Genomic DNA, 14,695 nt, shown 5'->3' on the forward strand with positions numbered 1-14,695 from the left:
GTCTTTCTCAGACCTTCTTACTATGCATATGACAACACACACAATGTTTTTTGTTGTATTGCTTTGTTAATAAAGCGAATCAATGTACATACTGTTCTGTGTCCTTTTGCTTGCTTAAAAATGTACAATGTACAGACTCCTCTGTCAGTAAATCACATTTATAAGATTACGCCCTTCCCTCTCCCTTGCATTTAATCCACAGGGGAGGAGGGAGCAGAGCCTGTTTCAGACCCCATCACTCCCCACCCTGGCTGGGGAGATACTGACCTGCCCCAAATGTTCCTGCTGACCTTCCGTTCTTGTTTTTCCACCACTCTACCTGCCTCCTTATTGTTTAGGTCACTTTGATTATTTAAATATCAGTCTCAGAAATAACAAGAGCAGCCTGCATGAATGAAATCCAATTACTGTGCTATGTTGAGGTTTTAATACGTTTGTTCTATCAAAAAGCCATCCTTTCTCCAGGTTTATGGTACTTCATTGCATTTTATTTTTGTCGGAAAGAAACAGAAAGTGAGTTTTCAGGGTTGGCCGCTTCTCTTGTGCCTCAGGTTCCCATTCAGTGAGGTTCAGCTTGAAATTTTCACACAGAAATGATGGGACCGATTTGTTTAAGGTAAAATCCAGCAAATGCTGAAGCCCATCAGAATTCTGGGGTGGACCTTCCATAGAACCTGTCCTTTTCTTCATCACAGGGCTCCACATTCTCATATATCCGTGAGGTTAGAGCTCACCAAAATATCAGTAGTGTGTTTTTTTGGAATGGAAGACAAGCCGAAGGGAGGGAGGGAGGGAGGAAGGAAGGAAGGTGGGAAGGAAGGAAGGAATTCCTGATTTATGGAAGTTAAAACCAACAGTGAAAATAAGATACAACTAGATTGGGGACAGTGACATTTATGATGATGCTGATGTGATGGTGTCCAGGGCACTTCTACAGTTTAGCTGTGGCCCTTTCCTTCAGCATTCTCCCACATTTTTTCCTTTAGGGACTAATTATGCATCAAATATTCCCACGAACCTGCTGTACTCCCACACTTTAATAAATGAATATTTAACATATTCTCTTTTTACATCAGTCTTTTGGCAAGGAGCAGGATAACTAATTATTTTTCTCATAAACCTGGAGGGGTTATTGTACACATCCGAATCTTATTTGAGAATAAGGATGGGCAAGAACTGTAGTTTGTCCAACTTCCAGGGTATCCTTTTCCCATCCCATTATAGTTATGCTCTCTCCTTACCCTGTCCACATGGGAAGTGAGGGTGTCACAACCCAGAATCAGTAAAACTGCTGTGTGCTGTCTCTTCACCCTCTGCATGGTTTAGTGATCACAGAACTTGAACTTCTACATGTTCACCTGTTTTGCAAGTACTAACAACTAACAACAATCTCCTTTCCAAAGTCAGGAAATTGTAGTCATTCATTCCTTCCTTCCTTCATTGATGCAGAAAATCCTTATGAAAAGCCAGCTATACCTGAGACACCATTAAAGGCAATAGACATCTGCCTTTTAAAGGGTAGGCAAGAATGGAGCTTATATTCTAGGGGCAGGGATGGGCACAGGTTAAATCAGTACAAGGCAGCAGAGAGAAGTACTATGCAGAAAGTATAACATAACAAGCTGATGGGCAGGTTATTTTAGATTCATGAATAAGGAAGTTTTTTTTCAAGCTGTAGTTGAAAAATAAGAAGGAACCAGGCATGTAAAGACCTAGGGAAAGAGCATTCTGAACGAACACCTAATACAGAATCCCAGAGGTGCGAACAAGCCTGATGTAGGCTGTTCAAGCAGGCCATTGTAGCTGGAGCAAAGTGGATAAAGGGAGAGGTAGGACATGTGCTCGGCCAGGTGGTCAGAGCCAACTCACAAAGACTCAGGGTTTTATTCTGAGAGAGATGAGGCTTTGGAGGGTTATGATCATAGGAGTCCTGTGATCTGGTTACCTTTTGAAGAGATAATCATCCTGGCTGCTGTGACTATGTATCTTAAGTAGGACAACAAGGGTGGAAGCTCACAGGAGAGAGGTTGTTTAGGTGGATTATGTATGTATCACTGCATAACAAACCATCCCAACACCTGGCAACCAAAATGACAATCTATGTTTATTATCTCACGTAATGTCTGCAGATCAGGAATTAAGGAGTGGCTTAGTTGGGTGGTTCTGGCTCAGAGTACCTCAGGAGGTCATAGTCAAGATGTTGACCTGGGTTGTAGTCATCTAAAGGCTTGACTGGGACTTCAGTCCACTTACAAGATGGCTTGCTCACATAGTTATTGGAAGGAGTCTCAGTTTCGTGCTGCGTGGGTTTCTTCATAGGGCTGTTTGAGTGTCCTCATAACATGGTAGTTGACTTTCCCCAGAATAAGTGATCCACGAGAGAGCAAGGTGGAAGCCACAAGGGTTTTTTTGTTTTGTTTTGTTTTGTTTTTTTATGACCTAGCCTTGGAAGTAACACACTGTCATTTCTGCTATTTCCTATTGGTTACATGGATCGGTCCTGTTCATCGTGACTGTGAATATCAGGAGGCTAGGGCCATCTTGGGTGCCATCTTGGAGGCTGGCTGCCATAGGTGGCTTTCATAGTAGTTGTCCAGGTCTGACATAATGGTGGCCAGGCAAGAATTGACCAGCAAAACTCTACTTTAAAAGATGTATGAGTAGCGATTTTCTTCTGTCATTGGCTGTTTGGTGGCCTATTTGCAAATAAGTCCACAGAAGCAGGAAATACTCCAATTATAGCCTTTTGTTAGACCATGAGGTGTTTTGGCCCCATTGTAAAATAACAATTTACTCAGCTTAATTTGACAAATCTATGATTATGATAGAGTGACAATATGATACAAACTATGTGTTTCTGGGTAATTTAAATGACGTCCCGATCTCTTGAGCAAGCAGTAGGAAAGATGAATACACTTCTATTACGTTCATATTTTATAGAACACCGATTTTGCTCCTAAGTTGCCTACTGGTTTAGTTGTTTGAACAGGCTTAATTTATCTCTTGCCCAGCCGTGCTCCATAAACTGTCATTCTTAGAGTTACCTAATGGGAGTGTGCTTTAAGCACAAGTCAATCAGCAAGGTACTACTGGCCCTGGAACTTCTTCTGCCAGCTTAGTTGTGGAAGCACGAGGCAGACTGGTGTCTTTCAGCAATCAGGGCAGAATTATCTGTCAGCAGGGAGAATTACTTTAACAGAGTGTAGGCAGAATTCACTCTATTTAATTAGGGAAGTTGTCTACAGTTTTAAATTAGTTTCTCTGGCAGTTATTTCTTAGCTTTCTTTTGTTTCGACAAATGAAAAAACCCTAACCCAAATCATTGGAGAAGCAGCCTTGAGAAAGAAAAAAATAAACCAAATGTTAGCAGCAGTTCCTATGGCTGGTTGACCAGGGAAGACTTACTACCCTTACATCTTGCAAAACGGGATGGCTTTGGTGGCACAGACTGAACTGAATGCTGTTACTCCTTTGACTGTCGTATTTAAGAATAGTTGCCAGGTTTGGCCAAATTGTACTTTTTTCATCTCCAACTCAAACATAGAGAAAAAAAAAATTACTTTTTTTCCCCAAAAACATTTTGTCACAATTTTGAAAGAATGATTGTTACTGTTTATATTCAAACCTTTACAGTTCTTTCCTACCCATTGATCATGCAGTGGAAGAATGACTCGTATAGATCTTAAGAGAAACCCTTGAACAATAGTGAGCCCTTGGCAAAGAACCAGGTGCTATTGTTGCTGAGGTCACTTTGAATAAAGTAGTGTCCTTAGGCGTTGAGCCTTACACAGATTCCCCCAGGATCATGCAGCTCCCCTACACCATAAAAATCAGGGTGTTTGTGTTGTGCTTCAGTGCCTGCGAGTGACGAAGAGGAAGGAGCGGTGCTTTTTGACAACTCTGGCAAGGCGGCTGCTGATCCCTTTGACACATCTTCTGGATCTGTGCAGCTCATCGCAATAAAACCCACAGCCCTCCCCGTGGTACATCCCACATCGGACCGGAGCCAGGAGTCAGCAGTCCTCAACGGTGAGGTGAGCACTTGGCGACCCAGAGCGGGGGACAGCCAGTGCAGCCAGGCCTCTGGGAATTCAGACTAAGAGACACCACCTGGGAATGCTGGGTGCAGGTTGCGTCCAGGTGTACAGGACTCTGTCGGTCATGTTTACCTCCGTGTGCACCGGCCTCGACGGGATGAATCAGGACACGAGTCACCCAAAAAAAAATGTTGGGTGATGTTTTTGAGGAGTTTTTGCCTTTCTTAAGAAGCCCAAGGGGACTTTTTAAAAACTGTAGTTATGGGGCACCTGGGTGACTCAGTCAATAGAGCATGTGACACTTGATCTTGGGGTTGTGAGTTCAAGCCCCACATTGAGGGTGGAGTTTATTTAAAAATTGTGGGTTTTTAAAAACAGTAGTTATGAAGAGAAACATCAGAAGTTCTTCCGCACTGTAAGCACACACACACAACCATCTGCCTTCTTTGGTAACATTCCTAAACTGTTCATTACGGGGTGCCAGTTGTAGTAGAATAAAAGGGGCTTGAGTTGATAAAGAACCAGTGGAGATAATGTCATACAGACAGGAATGTGGTCTACTACATGGGCTTTGAAATGACTTTTACTCCTTTTAGCAAGCTGGAAACAACCCCCTGCCTGCTCCCAGGAGGATATCAATGCATATCGTGATGTTAATCAATTTTCCTAAGAGTCTGGAAAAACTTTGTAACATACTCCAGAGAATGATGATTTGACCAAAAAAAAAACAAAAAAAAAACAGATGGATGGATGGATGGATAGTAGGTGTGGGCAGGTTAGAGAAGAGCAAAAGGGAAAGTCAGGGAAAGAGTATCTCCTGCCCCAGAATGGTCAGTGCGCTGAAAATGCTTATGAATTTTTAAGAACATGCAATGTGGAACCTGCACCTTACAGGTGCATACACACATACTTCGTTTTTTCTCTCTTGTCCAGCTGTTGTGTTGATTGTTCATTCCATTTGTTTATACTCTGCTGTTGTTACCTACAACAGGTGGGAGATTTCCAAGGTTTTAAAGTCCTTTCCCCATCACACCTTAAGGAACATGCCAGGCCCCTGTATACCTGGGTGTTGAAACCATATCAGGGGCTCATCCTCATTCCCCGATCCGGGCCACATGATTCAGGAAGTGCCTCTTGCTTTCTGGACAGGAAGACTGAGCTGGCATAAAGGTGTGATAGGTTGAGGTTCATCAATTTTGGGGTTTTTTGTTTGTTTGTTTACTCCTTTACTGTTATCTTTTCCCCAAAAAGGTGCTTCCTCATTCCCAAGGAGATGAAGGAGGACAAGATTTTATGCTGGAGCCACCATTTGGTTCTCCTTCCCCTAGCCCAGAGCCAGGGAACGGAAGTGACACATAGGGATGATGGATGGAAGAAAGGAATGGATGGATAGAGAGGACCAGAGAAAGTAGGATCAGGAAGGCACTACTCCAAGCAAAGCCCCATTCCTTCCAGTCTTACCTCTGGGGGTAGGAGAGGCATGACTGACCATTGAGGCCAGGGTGGTGCCCAGCTGGGTCACAACCCTTTGTGGGATAGTCCAATAAACATCGTGGATTCTCAGCACCACTGGTGCCTAGTGTTTCCAGGCTTCTGTGGCCACAGACACCTCTTGGTCCTCTTGGCCTTGGTTTCCCAACAAACCGATGGTGGCAGGAAGGGGTAGGGGAGAAAAGCATCCCTGTTCTGGGAGCCTTACAGGCTGTATCAGGAGAGCAACCCCCTGGACTGGAGGCAGGTGGATCCCAGACATGGCTAACCCATATCATAGATGCTCTTGTTGAGTGGCATCCCCTGGAAAAGGGCATCTAGATCCCAGAACAACCCTGAGGGGCCATGGGTTTCAGGGGCCACCCCCTAGTAGGCTGGGCCAATTGAAGGTGGGCATGGGGACAGGATATGGGTAGTACTGGAACCAAGAGCATTATCACATTGGGAGTGTAGATGGGCAAGTAGGAGGTGGGCAGCTGCCCCCAAAGTGAAGGCCTGTGACTCCCACTGGACAGCCCCCCAGGGTCTGGGGTACTCTGCAGTAAGTGGAAGGAGCAGACTCTGTGCTCAGGGGAGAGGGTGCAGGCTTCCTGGTTCCCCTCTGGGAAGTCTCTCCCTCTGCTCTACTGAGCCCAGGGAGGGGATGAAGGGGCCACAGAGGCCTCTCAGAGGGCAGCACTGGAGTGGGCACCACCTCCTTCCCACTGTGCCCAGAGCCAGCTGGACCTCAGCTGCTCCATGGTGCCCTCTCCCTGGTGTCCCCTAGCAAAGACTTTATGCTAACGCCCTCACTGGGCGGTGGCTGGGAAGTGGGGAGCCGGTATCACCAGCTGTGCAGCATGTAGGGGCCCAGGTCCTTGGCAAAGGCTCCCCACAAGCCCCTGCTCTGCCAGCCCCAACACAGGGCCATGTTGTGCAGCCCCAGCCCCTCAGCTAGGATCAGGCTCATGATGACCGCCCAGAAGTTGCCCTTGACCTGGAGCTTCCCAGGATCTTTAGGCACCTTGCGGGAGCATCAGTTTGAGGAGAGGTTGTGGCAGATGGAATCCTTCTAGCCCTACAGTAGTCCCTGAAGAAGGGGAATGTGGCCCGGACCTGATGGATGATCTGGGCCAGCTTCAACCTGTGGGAGGGTGCAGCCTGTACCACCCAGGCAACCATGGCCAAGTAGGTGTAGGGGGGCTTGTTATGCCACAGGTATCTCTGTTTCCTCCCCATGGGGGCTGGGAAGACAACTCCAACCTGGGAAGCCCCAGGCCTGGGTCGCTGCAGGTCCCCATACAGGGGAGGCAAGCGGTGTGGGCAGGGGCCTGGCCCTGTGGAGGGTGCAAGGCAGCGTGGCAGTGTGGTGAGGCAGGGCTGGGGGCCTGAGGCCCAAGGTTCCTCCATTTTTAGAAGGAACTTCACTGGTTATAGACTTACAGAGCACTTCTGTGCTAACTTCCTCATTTTTTAGACAAAGAAACTGAGGCCAGAGGGTCAAGTGGCTTGCTCAGAGTCACACGGTAGTTATTGTGATAGCCATGATACGATGTTCGGGAGCCCTGAATCCCTGTCCAGTGCTCCTTCCCTCTCTTTAACTCACTGCGGCCCATTAGTGAAAACTAGCATTGTGCTTAAAAGAGCACAGACTCTCAAGCTATGCTTCAAGGATTTGAATTCATCTCTTCTACTTACTCTTCTTGTGACCTTAGGCAGGTTAGTTCGTTTCTTTGTGCCTCGGTATTTCCATTTGTAAAATGGGGCTATTGGGAAAATCAAATGAGTTAATATAAGTAAAATCCTTAGAACAATGCTTAGCACACAATAAGTACATTACCATTGGTATTATTAATTAGTCAGCCAATGAGCAAGGATTTGTTGATCATTTATCATTTTATATTGCCCGCTTCTATACCTTGGGGACCTGTGTGTCTTCTCAAAGCCAATCATGCCCTCCAAATCTTTTGTTAGGCACACTTCTGCCACCAGACACACAAGCCCAGTGATAAAGGCCTCTGAGGTTGTCACTAATGCACTGCTAACTGCTCTTGATCAGCATGTTCTGCCCAGTAAGGACCCAGAGAGTGGTCGCCATGCCTGGATCTTTAAACCCCAGCTTGGTGATGTGAATGTCATGGGGACACATTCTGGATCTCAGCTAAATTCAACATTTCACTCCCTTTTTCTGCCAGGCTCATCACCCCATCCCAGTAGGAGAACAGATGAGCATTTTGCCTACCCAGAAATGGATACTTGTTACATTGTGGTAGCTAAAGGAATGGACCTTGCTGGCATTTGGACTGGAAAAGAGGCCTGAACTGATTCCTGTAATTTGCTGCCTTGTGGCATTTAAGGCAGATGGTCTTATAATTTTCTTCCTTTTTCTCTTATGGTTGGCTTGTTTCAGTGAAGAAACCACAACCCCAAAGCCATAAATTTTCCTTTTATGAATTATAGGTAATTCTTTTAAACATTATTTTAAAGAAAACATAACAACCACATAGAATGTTCAGAAGAAAAAAGAAAAATCACTGTAATCTCACTACCCTACCATATCCTGTTTTCATTTTCTCTACCTCCTCCTCAAACTTTTGATCAAACTCATGTATATTTTAGAATCTCATAGAGACAACTTTATATCTTGTATCTTAAACATTTGTGGTGTTGCTATGGTCTTTGGGATGGTTACTGTTAATGACTTAGTTAAGTAGGTATACCATTGATTGGAAAAGTGATCTCCCATTGTTCAAAGCTTCCAGGTATTTTTTTTTTTTTTTTTTGGTTTTAGTTTTAGTTCCGGTTATTATATGTGAGCAATTTCATGCTTGACTTTGAAAATCTCTTTATTCTGACATAATTTTAGATTTACCTAAGAGTTGCAGTGACAGTACAGAGAGCCCCACCGGCTCTTTACCTACCCCGAGTGTGAACATCTTACATAACCACCGAATAATTATCAAACCCAGAAAATTAACATTTGTACTCTGTGATTGACTAATCTAAGACCTAATTTGAATTTCACTGGTTTTCCAGCTAATGTCTCTTTCCTGTTCCCAGGATCCAGTCCAGGATCCCACATAGCATTTAGTTGTGTCCTTAGTCTCCTCCAGTCTGAACGGTTCCTCAGTCATTCCTTGTGACCATTCTTTGTCTCATGACCATTACTCTTTTGAAGAGTGCTGGCCAGTTATCATGTACAATATCTCTCGGTCTGGGTTTGTCCAGTGTTTTCTAATGATTGGATTGAAGTTATGCATTTTTGGTATAACCATGGGGGTGATAGTCCCTTTTGTCAGCATCATATCGGGAAATATTTGATACTGACATGACTGATTACTGGTGATGTTAACTTTCATCCCTGACTTTGAAGCTCTCTTGGAATGTTGCTTAAGGAGAGATTCCAGAAATGGGATTCCTGCCTCAGAGGATGTCATACTAGCTTCTTCTCCCTTTTAGTTTTCTTGGTGGCAGGCAGAATAAGGGAACAATTAAGACCTGTGAAATGCGACCAACCTAAAAATATCATTAGGGCTCAGGTTGGGGAGATCTTTGCAAAAGTTAGGAAAAGTATGCTGTAAAAACAAAACATCTAAATGGAGCTGTGTGTTGATGAACCTTCGGCCTCATCCTGTAGGTTGATACGTATCTTACCACTAGATGAATTATCTCTTTATGCATTACAGAAAACTCTTTTAAAGATTATTTTAAAGTAAACATAATAACAACACTATACATGGTTATATTAATATAGTCAAGTCCGGTTACAAACAGCACTGATGGTCCTCCATGTAATCCAGTAGGTGTCAGGCTGACTTCATCATTCAGCTTTATTCGTGGGTGTAACTTCCTCATCATTTGTTATTTATTTAACATAGCCATCTGTTGGTATCTTTGACAAGTCAGAAGGTGTGTTGGCCATTTTCCTCTTGATGTGACCAGACTGACTTTGCCCCGTAGAGCAGAAATTGGCTGGCATTAGTGGCCATACAAGGCTTCAGAACTACCTATCTCTCAAGAAAGATACAGATTGACAAAAATAAGCTCTCACATGCAGGTTGGTAGAGTGGAAGGACCTTGGGAACAGCATGTCTGCTCTCCCTTCTCCCTAAGTTCATCCTAACTCAGCCTCTTCAGGAACTGGCTATTGTATCCATCTGGGCACCAGCTAAATGGCTAGGGGAGGTCATTGGGTTCCTCGGGGCTGGAGCTAGAAGTAGAGCACCAACTCAGAAGCTCCCACACAGGAGAACCAAAGGAGTTAAGGTGGGATCAGCCTTACACCACAAAGACCTGAGGAGGTTTGGGTAGGCTAGGGAGAAGAAGCCCCCGATGGAAGGTCCAAGTGACTTAGGTGACTGTTGGGGTCCACACTGTTTGTGGCCCACTGTTGGGGGCTGGTCTTGGAATGGGACACAGGTGGGTCTGGCTGGCTCAAGGACCTGAGGTGAAGTCTAGGACAGCTTTTGCAGGAGTTGTGACCTGGTGAAAACCTCCCACCTGTTGGCCATGCCTGGTCAGCTGTGGGCCTGAGACATACTCTCTCTCCCCAGGTAAACAAAGCCCTGAAGCAGAAGTCAGACATCGAGCACTATCGGAACAAGCTACGCCTCAAAGCCAAGAGGAAGGGATATTACGACTTTCCACCGGTGGAGACAAACAAGGCTCAGACAGAAAGAAAAAAGATGTATGAGAAAACCCCAAAGGAAATCGAGCACGTTTTGGATCCAGACCCAGAACTGTGTGCTCCATTTGCTGAGTCTAAAAACAGGTGCAGTGTCTACGGGTTTCTCTGATGGTCCCAGGACCGTTAGTGGGATGAGGGCAGAGGGTGCCTTGGGTAATACAGCTCTGGTCTCTTGATCTGTCCTTAGGACTGTGATCATTGCTGGCTGCTGATCTGGACCATGCTAGTCTGTGCAAGCCAGTACTCCATAATGAGTTTAGAAAAGAATAAAATTGAAGCCATTAAAAAAAAAAATACTTGGGCAAACAACCGTAATTGTCCTTTAGCTTAATAATATTTCCAAACCAGTAGCTGTTTCAGAGATGGGTAAAGATATAATTATCACACTCCTGGTTATGCAACTTCCAGATCAAAGGACATTGTATTTTTCAATTAATTATTGGCTCTTGTGTAAGAAAAGCAAATTTTATGCCCCACCTTTTCATTCAGCATCAGTAAATACTTACCACATACCTACTCAGAGCTCTGTGCTGAGTTCATCTCTTTAATTCATAGATTTGTTCATTTATTTGACATTTATCATTACCTACTCTGTACTGGGCACCCTGCAAGCTGCTGAATACTCTCGTGGCCATGTAGGCTTTTTCTCATTCATTCATTCATTCATTCGTTCATTCCACTCATTTAGCATTTTATGGTAGACAAGACAGCCCAGTCATTGCTTTTGTGGAACTTAAAGTCTGATGGGACAAAAAGATAGCTACCCCCAGAAGTTTGTTACTGGTAAGTGCAGAGGGTGTTTGCAATGTGAGGTGATATAACAGCCTAAAAGGGGGACCTGGCCTCAGAGGGAGGGTGAGGCCCAGCGGTTTGGATTGACATCTTCCCAAGCTTTGTTGCTCACTAAGCAAAGAGTGAGCGACCTCACCTACTGGTTTAGCAAAGCTAAACATCTTTCTTCTTTCCTCCCCATCCTAAAGCACCTCCTCGGAAGCATTTTCATGGTTTGAGACCATCCCTTTCAAATATACATTCTCCTTGGCAACAGCCCCTTGGCTTTGGGCATGCCAGCTCTCCGATCCACGCCATACACAGCCTTGGCAGATCCACCCTCCACAAACCGGGTGAGACACGACAGCTCCCGCCCTGAGTGGGTATTTGTTAAAAGCACACGTGACTATATGACAGGCTCAGATGGGATCACAAGATCAAGGTGGGAGGAGGGGCCCAATTTTATTAGCAGAATTGATATCATTTATTTATAGTGAAGGAAAGAAAGAATTCATTTACCATGCTTCTAATTAGACTTGGTGGGTCTGATCAGCTGTTGATGTAAAAATCACACTTTGATGGGGCTCACGTGTATTGTGATACAACATGTATGTGTCACCGTGTTGATAACTGTAGAAAGGAGGGAAGAAGGGTATAGATTTTATAGGAAGGCTGGTGGCTTCTTCAGCTTGTAAGCCGCACTTGAGGACTTTTTAGTCAGGGGTCTTCTACAGACCGGGGCAGAGAGTTGCTTTTCCCGGGTTTTCTGCTGCCACTTGGGAAAAGAATCAAGAGTCATGTGCAAATACAAGGAACTTAGCTTGGAAGGTATTTGGGAAATACATAAAGTATTTCAGTTGAAGCTTTTTATAAGGAGAGTGGACACAACTTCATTGCCATAGACCTGCATCCCCACTGCTCAGCAAAAGCTCAGGCCAGATTCTCAAGGCCCTTCGATGGCCTGCTGATGCTGTCAGCATGTATTCCATTCTCCATAAATGTCTGTTGAAGAAGGGATTGAACGACTCTCAAAATAATGTTTAAAAATTTTTTTAACATTATGAAGGGGAAATATGGAAGATCCCAAATTGGGTGAGGTGGGTTAGGAATGGAGAGGGGACAAATAAGGGATGGGAATGGGAAGGGAAGGATTAACAGAGACAAAGAGAGTGGCAGTGACTTGGTAAGCTCTGAGGTGTTACTCTTTTCTTCTTCTTCTTCTTCTTCTTCTCCTTCTTCTTCTTCTTCTTCTTCTTTTTTAAGTTTATTTATTTTGAGAGAGAGAGGGAGAGAGAGAGAATCCCAAACAGGCTCTGCGCTGTCAGGGCAGAGCCCCACACAGGGGCTTGATCTTGGGAACCGTGAGATCACGACCTGAGCTGAAATCAAGAGTCAGACACTTAACCAACGGAGCCACGCAGGCACCCCCCTGAGGTGGTATTCTTGTCACACTCTGTCGTTGACTCGAGAGGCTGCTCCTCGTGTGTGGTGTCTGTTGTCACAGGTTGGAGTTACCTGTTCATTGGTGCTCTCAGTTCAGCTCCGCAGAGGTTCTGCCCTCAGTGACGTCACCACTGCAAGGCACACGTGAGGGAATCATTGTCGGTCCAGGGGTGACCAGGATTTTACCCTGAGACCTAAATTACATCAAATCAGAGACAGTGTTTAGATTCCAAATGTTGACTCATCCCCACCTCTTTTAAAAGAGTCCTCACAGCTTTTTCTTTAAAGTCAGAAGAACACCCCCATTTTTATGTTATAAACTCTTACCCGGAGGCACAAAGAATGTAATGTAACTGAGGCAGATGCTGGCAGAGTCCCCCCCGCTACAGATTCCCATGGTCCCCACTGCTCTGGTACATCCTACATCCAGCAGCATCCTCCTTCCTGTGAGCATCTATGACTCTGATTTGAGGGCTTTTTCTCAGCAGCCCCCGCCAGAAGTGCCACGTAGCTGATGCGCTCTGGAGCAGTTTCAGTCAATGACAGATGGGAGCCAATGGGTAAACACCCCAGCAGGAGAACTCTGAGGTGTAAGCCACACTGTTGTGATAACCACATTTTCTAGCTTTTGTATTTGACCGTTTGACTTCTGGGATCTTGCCAACTCTTAGAGAAACTGCCCCTCCCAGGGCTGTCTAGCCAATTCCTAGAGACTGTCAAGGGCTGGCCTGCTGGTGCCCCTTTTATATGTGAACCAAACAAGCCAGAGTCCATGCCCCAACCTCCTCCTTCACCAAGGGCTGTCACACTCTGGGCTCCAATCCCCCTGCCCTGACCACCTGAGGACAGGGTACCTCACAACCAGGAACAGCCCCTATGTCCCAGGGGGCTGCTGAAATTATTCCAGAAATCCAATCTGCGGCCCATTTACCCTGCTTGCCTTCCCAAGGAAACCACAATAAAGTCTCTTGCCTTTACCTCCTACTGCCTTGTGACTGATCCTGGTGCCTTCCCATGTGGTGCCCCATGGCATGCCCCATCCCCTTGGAATTGTAAGTATAACAAACTATCTTTTCAACGGCGGTCACCTCCTGATCTGTTGGTCTTGCCCTATCTAAATAAAATAAAGCCTACATTTTAATGCAACTATGCCCCATGCTTCTCCAGGAAGATTGAGCCCTAGCTGCCCAAAATACTAATCTGCTGTATATCATACCCTTTATCAACCTCCTTCCCGAGAATTCTCTAGATTGAGCCCTGGCTGCCCAAAATACTAATCTGCTGTATATCATACCCTTTATCAACCTCCTTCCCGAGAATTCTCTGTCTCATTTCCCCACTTCCCAACTTGTGCTTCCTGGAATCTCTTCCCAAGTAAACCATTTGCACTCAAATCCTCACAGAGCCTGCTTCCAGGAATACCCAACCTAAGGCAATAACTTACAAAGACAGAGCTGCTCTGATGGAAGCAGGGCCTCGGCCTCCTCCTCGTCCTCGCTGGTTTACGTTCCATCCTTATGGAACCCTAGGTTTCCACAGAACACAGTTTGGGAACTACTTTCTTAAACTTTATTGTGGGATCAAAAAAACCCTAAAAATGCAAATAAAATTTATCACTATCTGTGCAGCAGTATTTTCAGAGGTAAAAAACTTTGCAAGTTTCAAAATGTATTAACTTTTAAAGAATATAGCAAAATACAAACAAGAAATGAATGTACCTAATGGAACTCCATTAGAGAGGTAATTCCTCTACCAAGAGCCTAATTTATTTCTAAGTAGTTGCTTACACACCAGGCACACATTAGTGGTCTGCTCAGTTGAGATCCATGTTAAATAGCAGCCTTTAGGCTGGGTATCATAATGGAACACTGTCTTTGATGGAAAAGGAGACTGGAGTGCACCCCAGTGTCTAAGTACTCACCCACATTCATGGTTCTTGAAAGGGCTCACAGTCTCGCTATTGTATTTCTAATACTTCCAAAACAGCCTACTTAAATGTCAATTGCTAATCCTAGTATTTACTGCCCCCCCCCCCACACACACCCTTCTTAGTAAATCTTTTCTAAATGGGCTAATTGGCAATCTCAGTACAGTTGTGAAGCCTGCTTTTTTAAAAAGTGATTTGTAATTAGGTCAAGGATGAGAATTCTTTGGGATCTGCCTTAAAGTGTGAATCACTCTGTATCACAAGGTCGTGTTCCATTCCTAAAGGAAGCTTCTAATTGCAGATAACGACAGGGCAGTTTATACTATTAGGTTTAAGCTCCTATATTAGTCAGGATTCTTT

General features: G+C 44.9%; 1 protein-coding gene across 1 annotated transcript in view; it reads left to right on the forward strand.

Moving 5' to 3' along the window:
* KIAA1549L (KIAA1549 like) overlaps nt 1-14,695 on the forward strand; it is a 118,660-nt gene that overhangs the window by 56,852 nt on the left and 47,113 nt on the right. Inside the window, exons 13-14 of the mRNA XM_030333177.1 lie at nt 3,856-4,034; nt 10,061-10,278. Coding sequence (XP_030189037.1) covers nt 3,856-4,034; nt 10,061-10,278 — 397 coding nt within the window. The remainder of the gene's footprint in view (nt 1-3,855; nt 4,035-10,060; nt 10,279-14,695) is intronic.

The sequence above is a fragment of the Lynx canadensis genome, chromosome D1 (assembly GCF_007474595.2).
Source record: "Lynx canadensis isolate LIC74 chromosome D1, mLynCan4.pri.v2, whole genome shotgun sequence".
NCBI lineage: Eukaryota > Metazoa > Chordata > Mammalia > Carnivora > Felidae > Lynx > Lynx canadensis.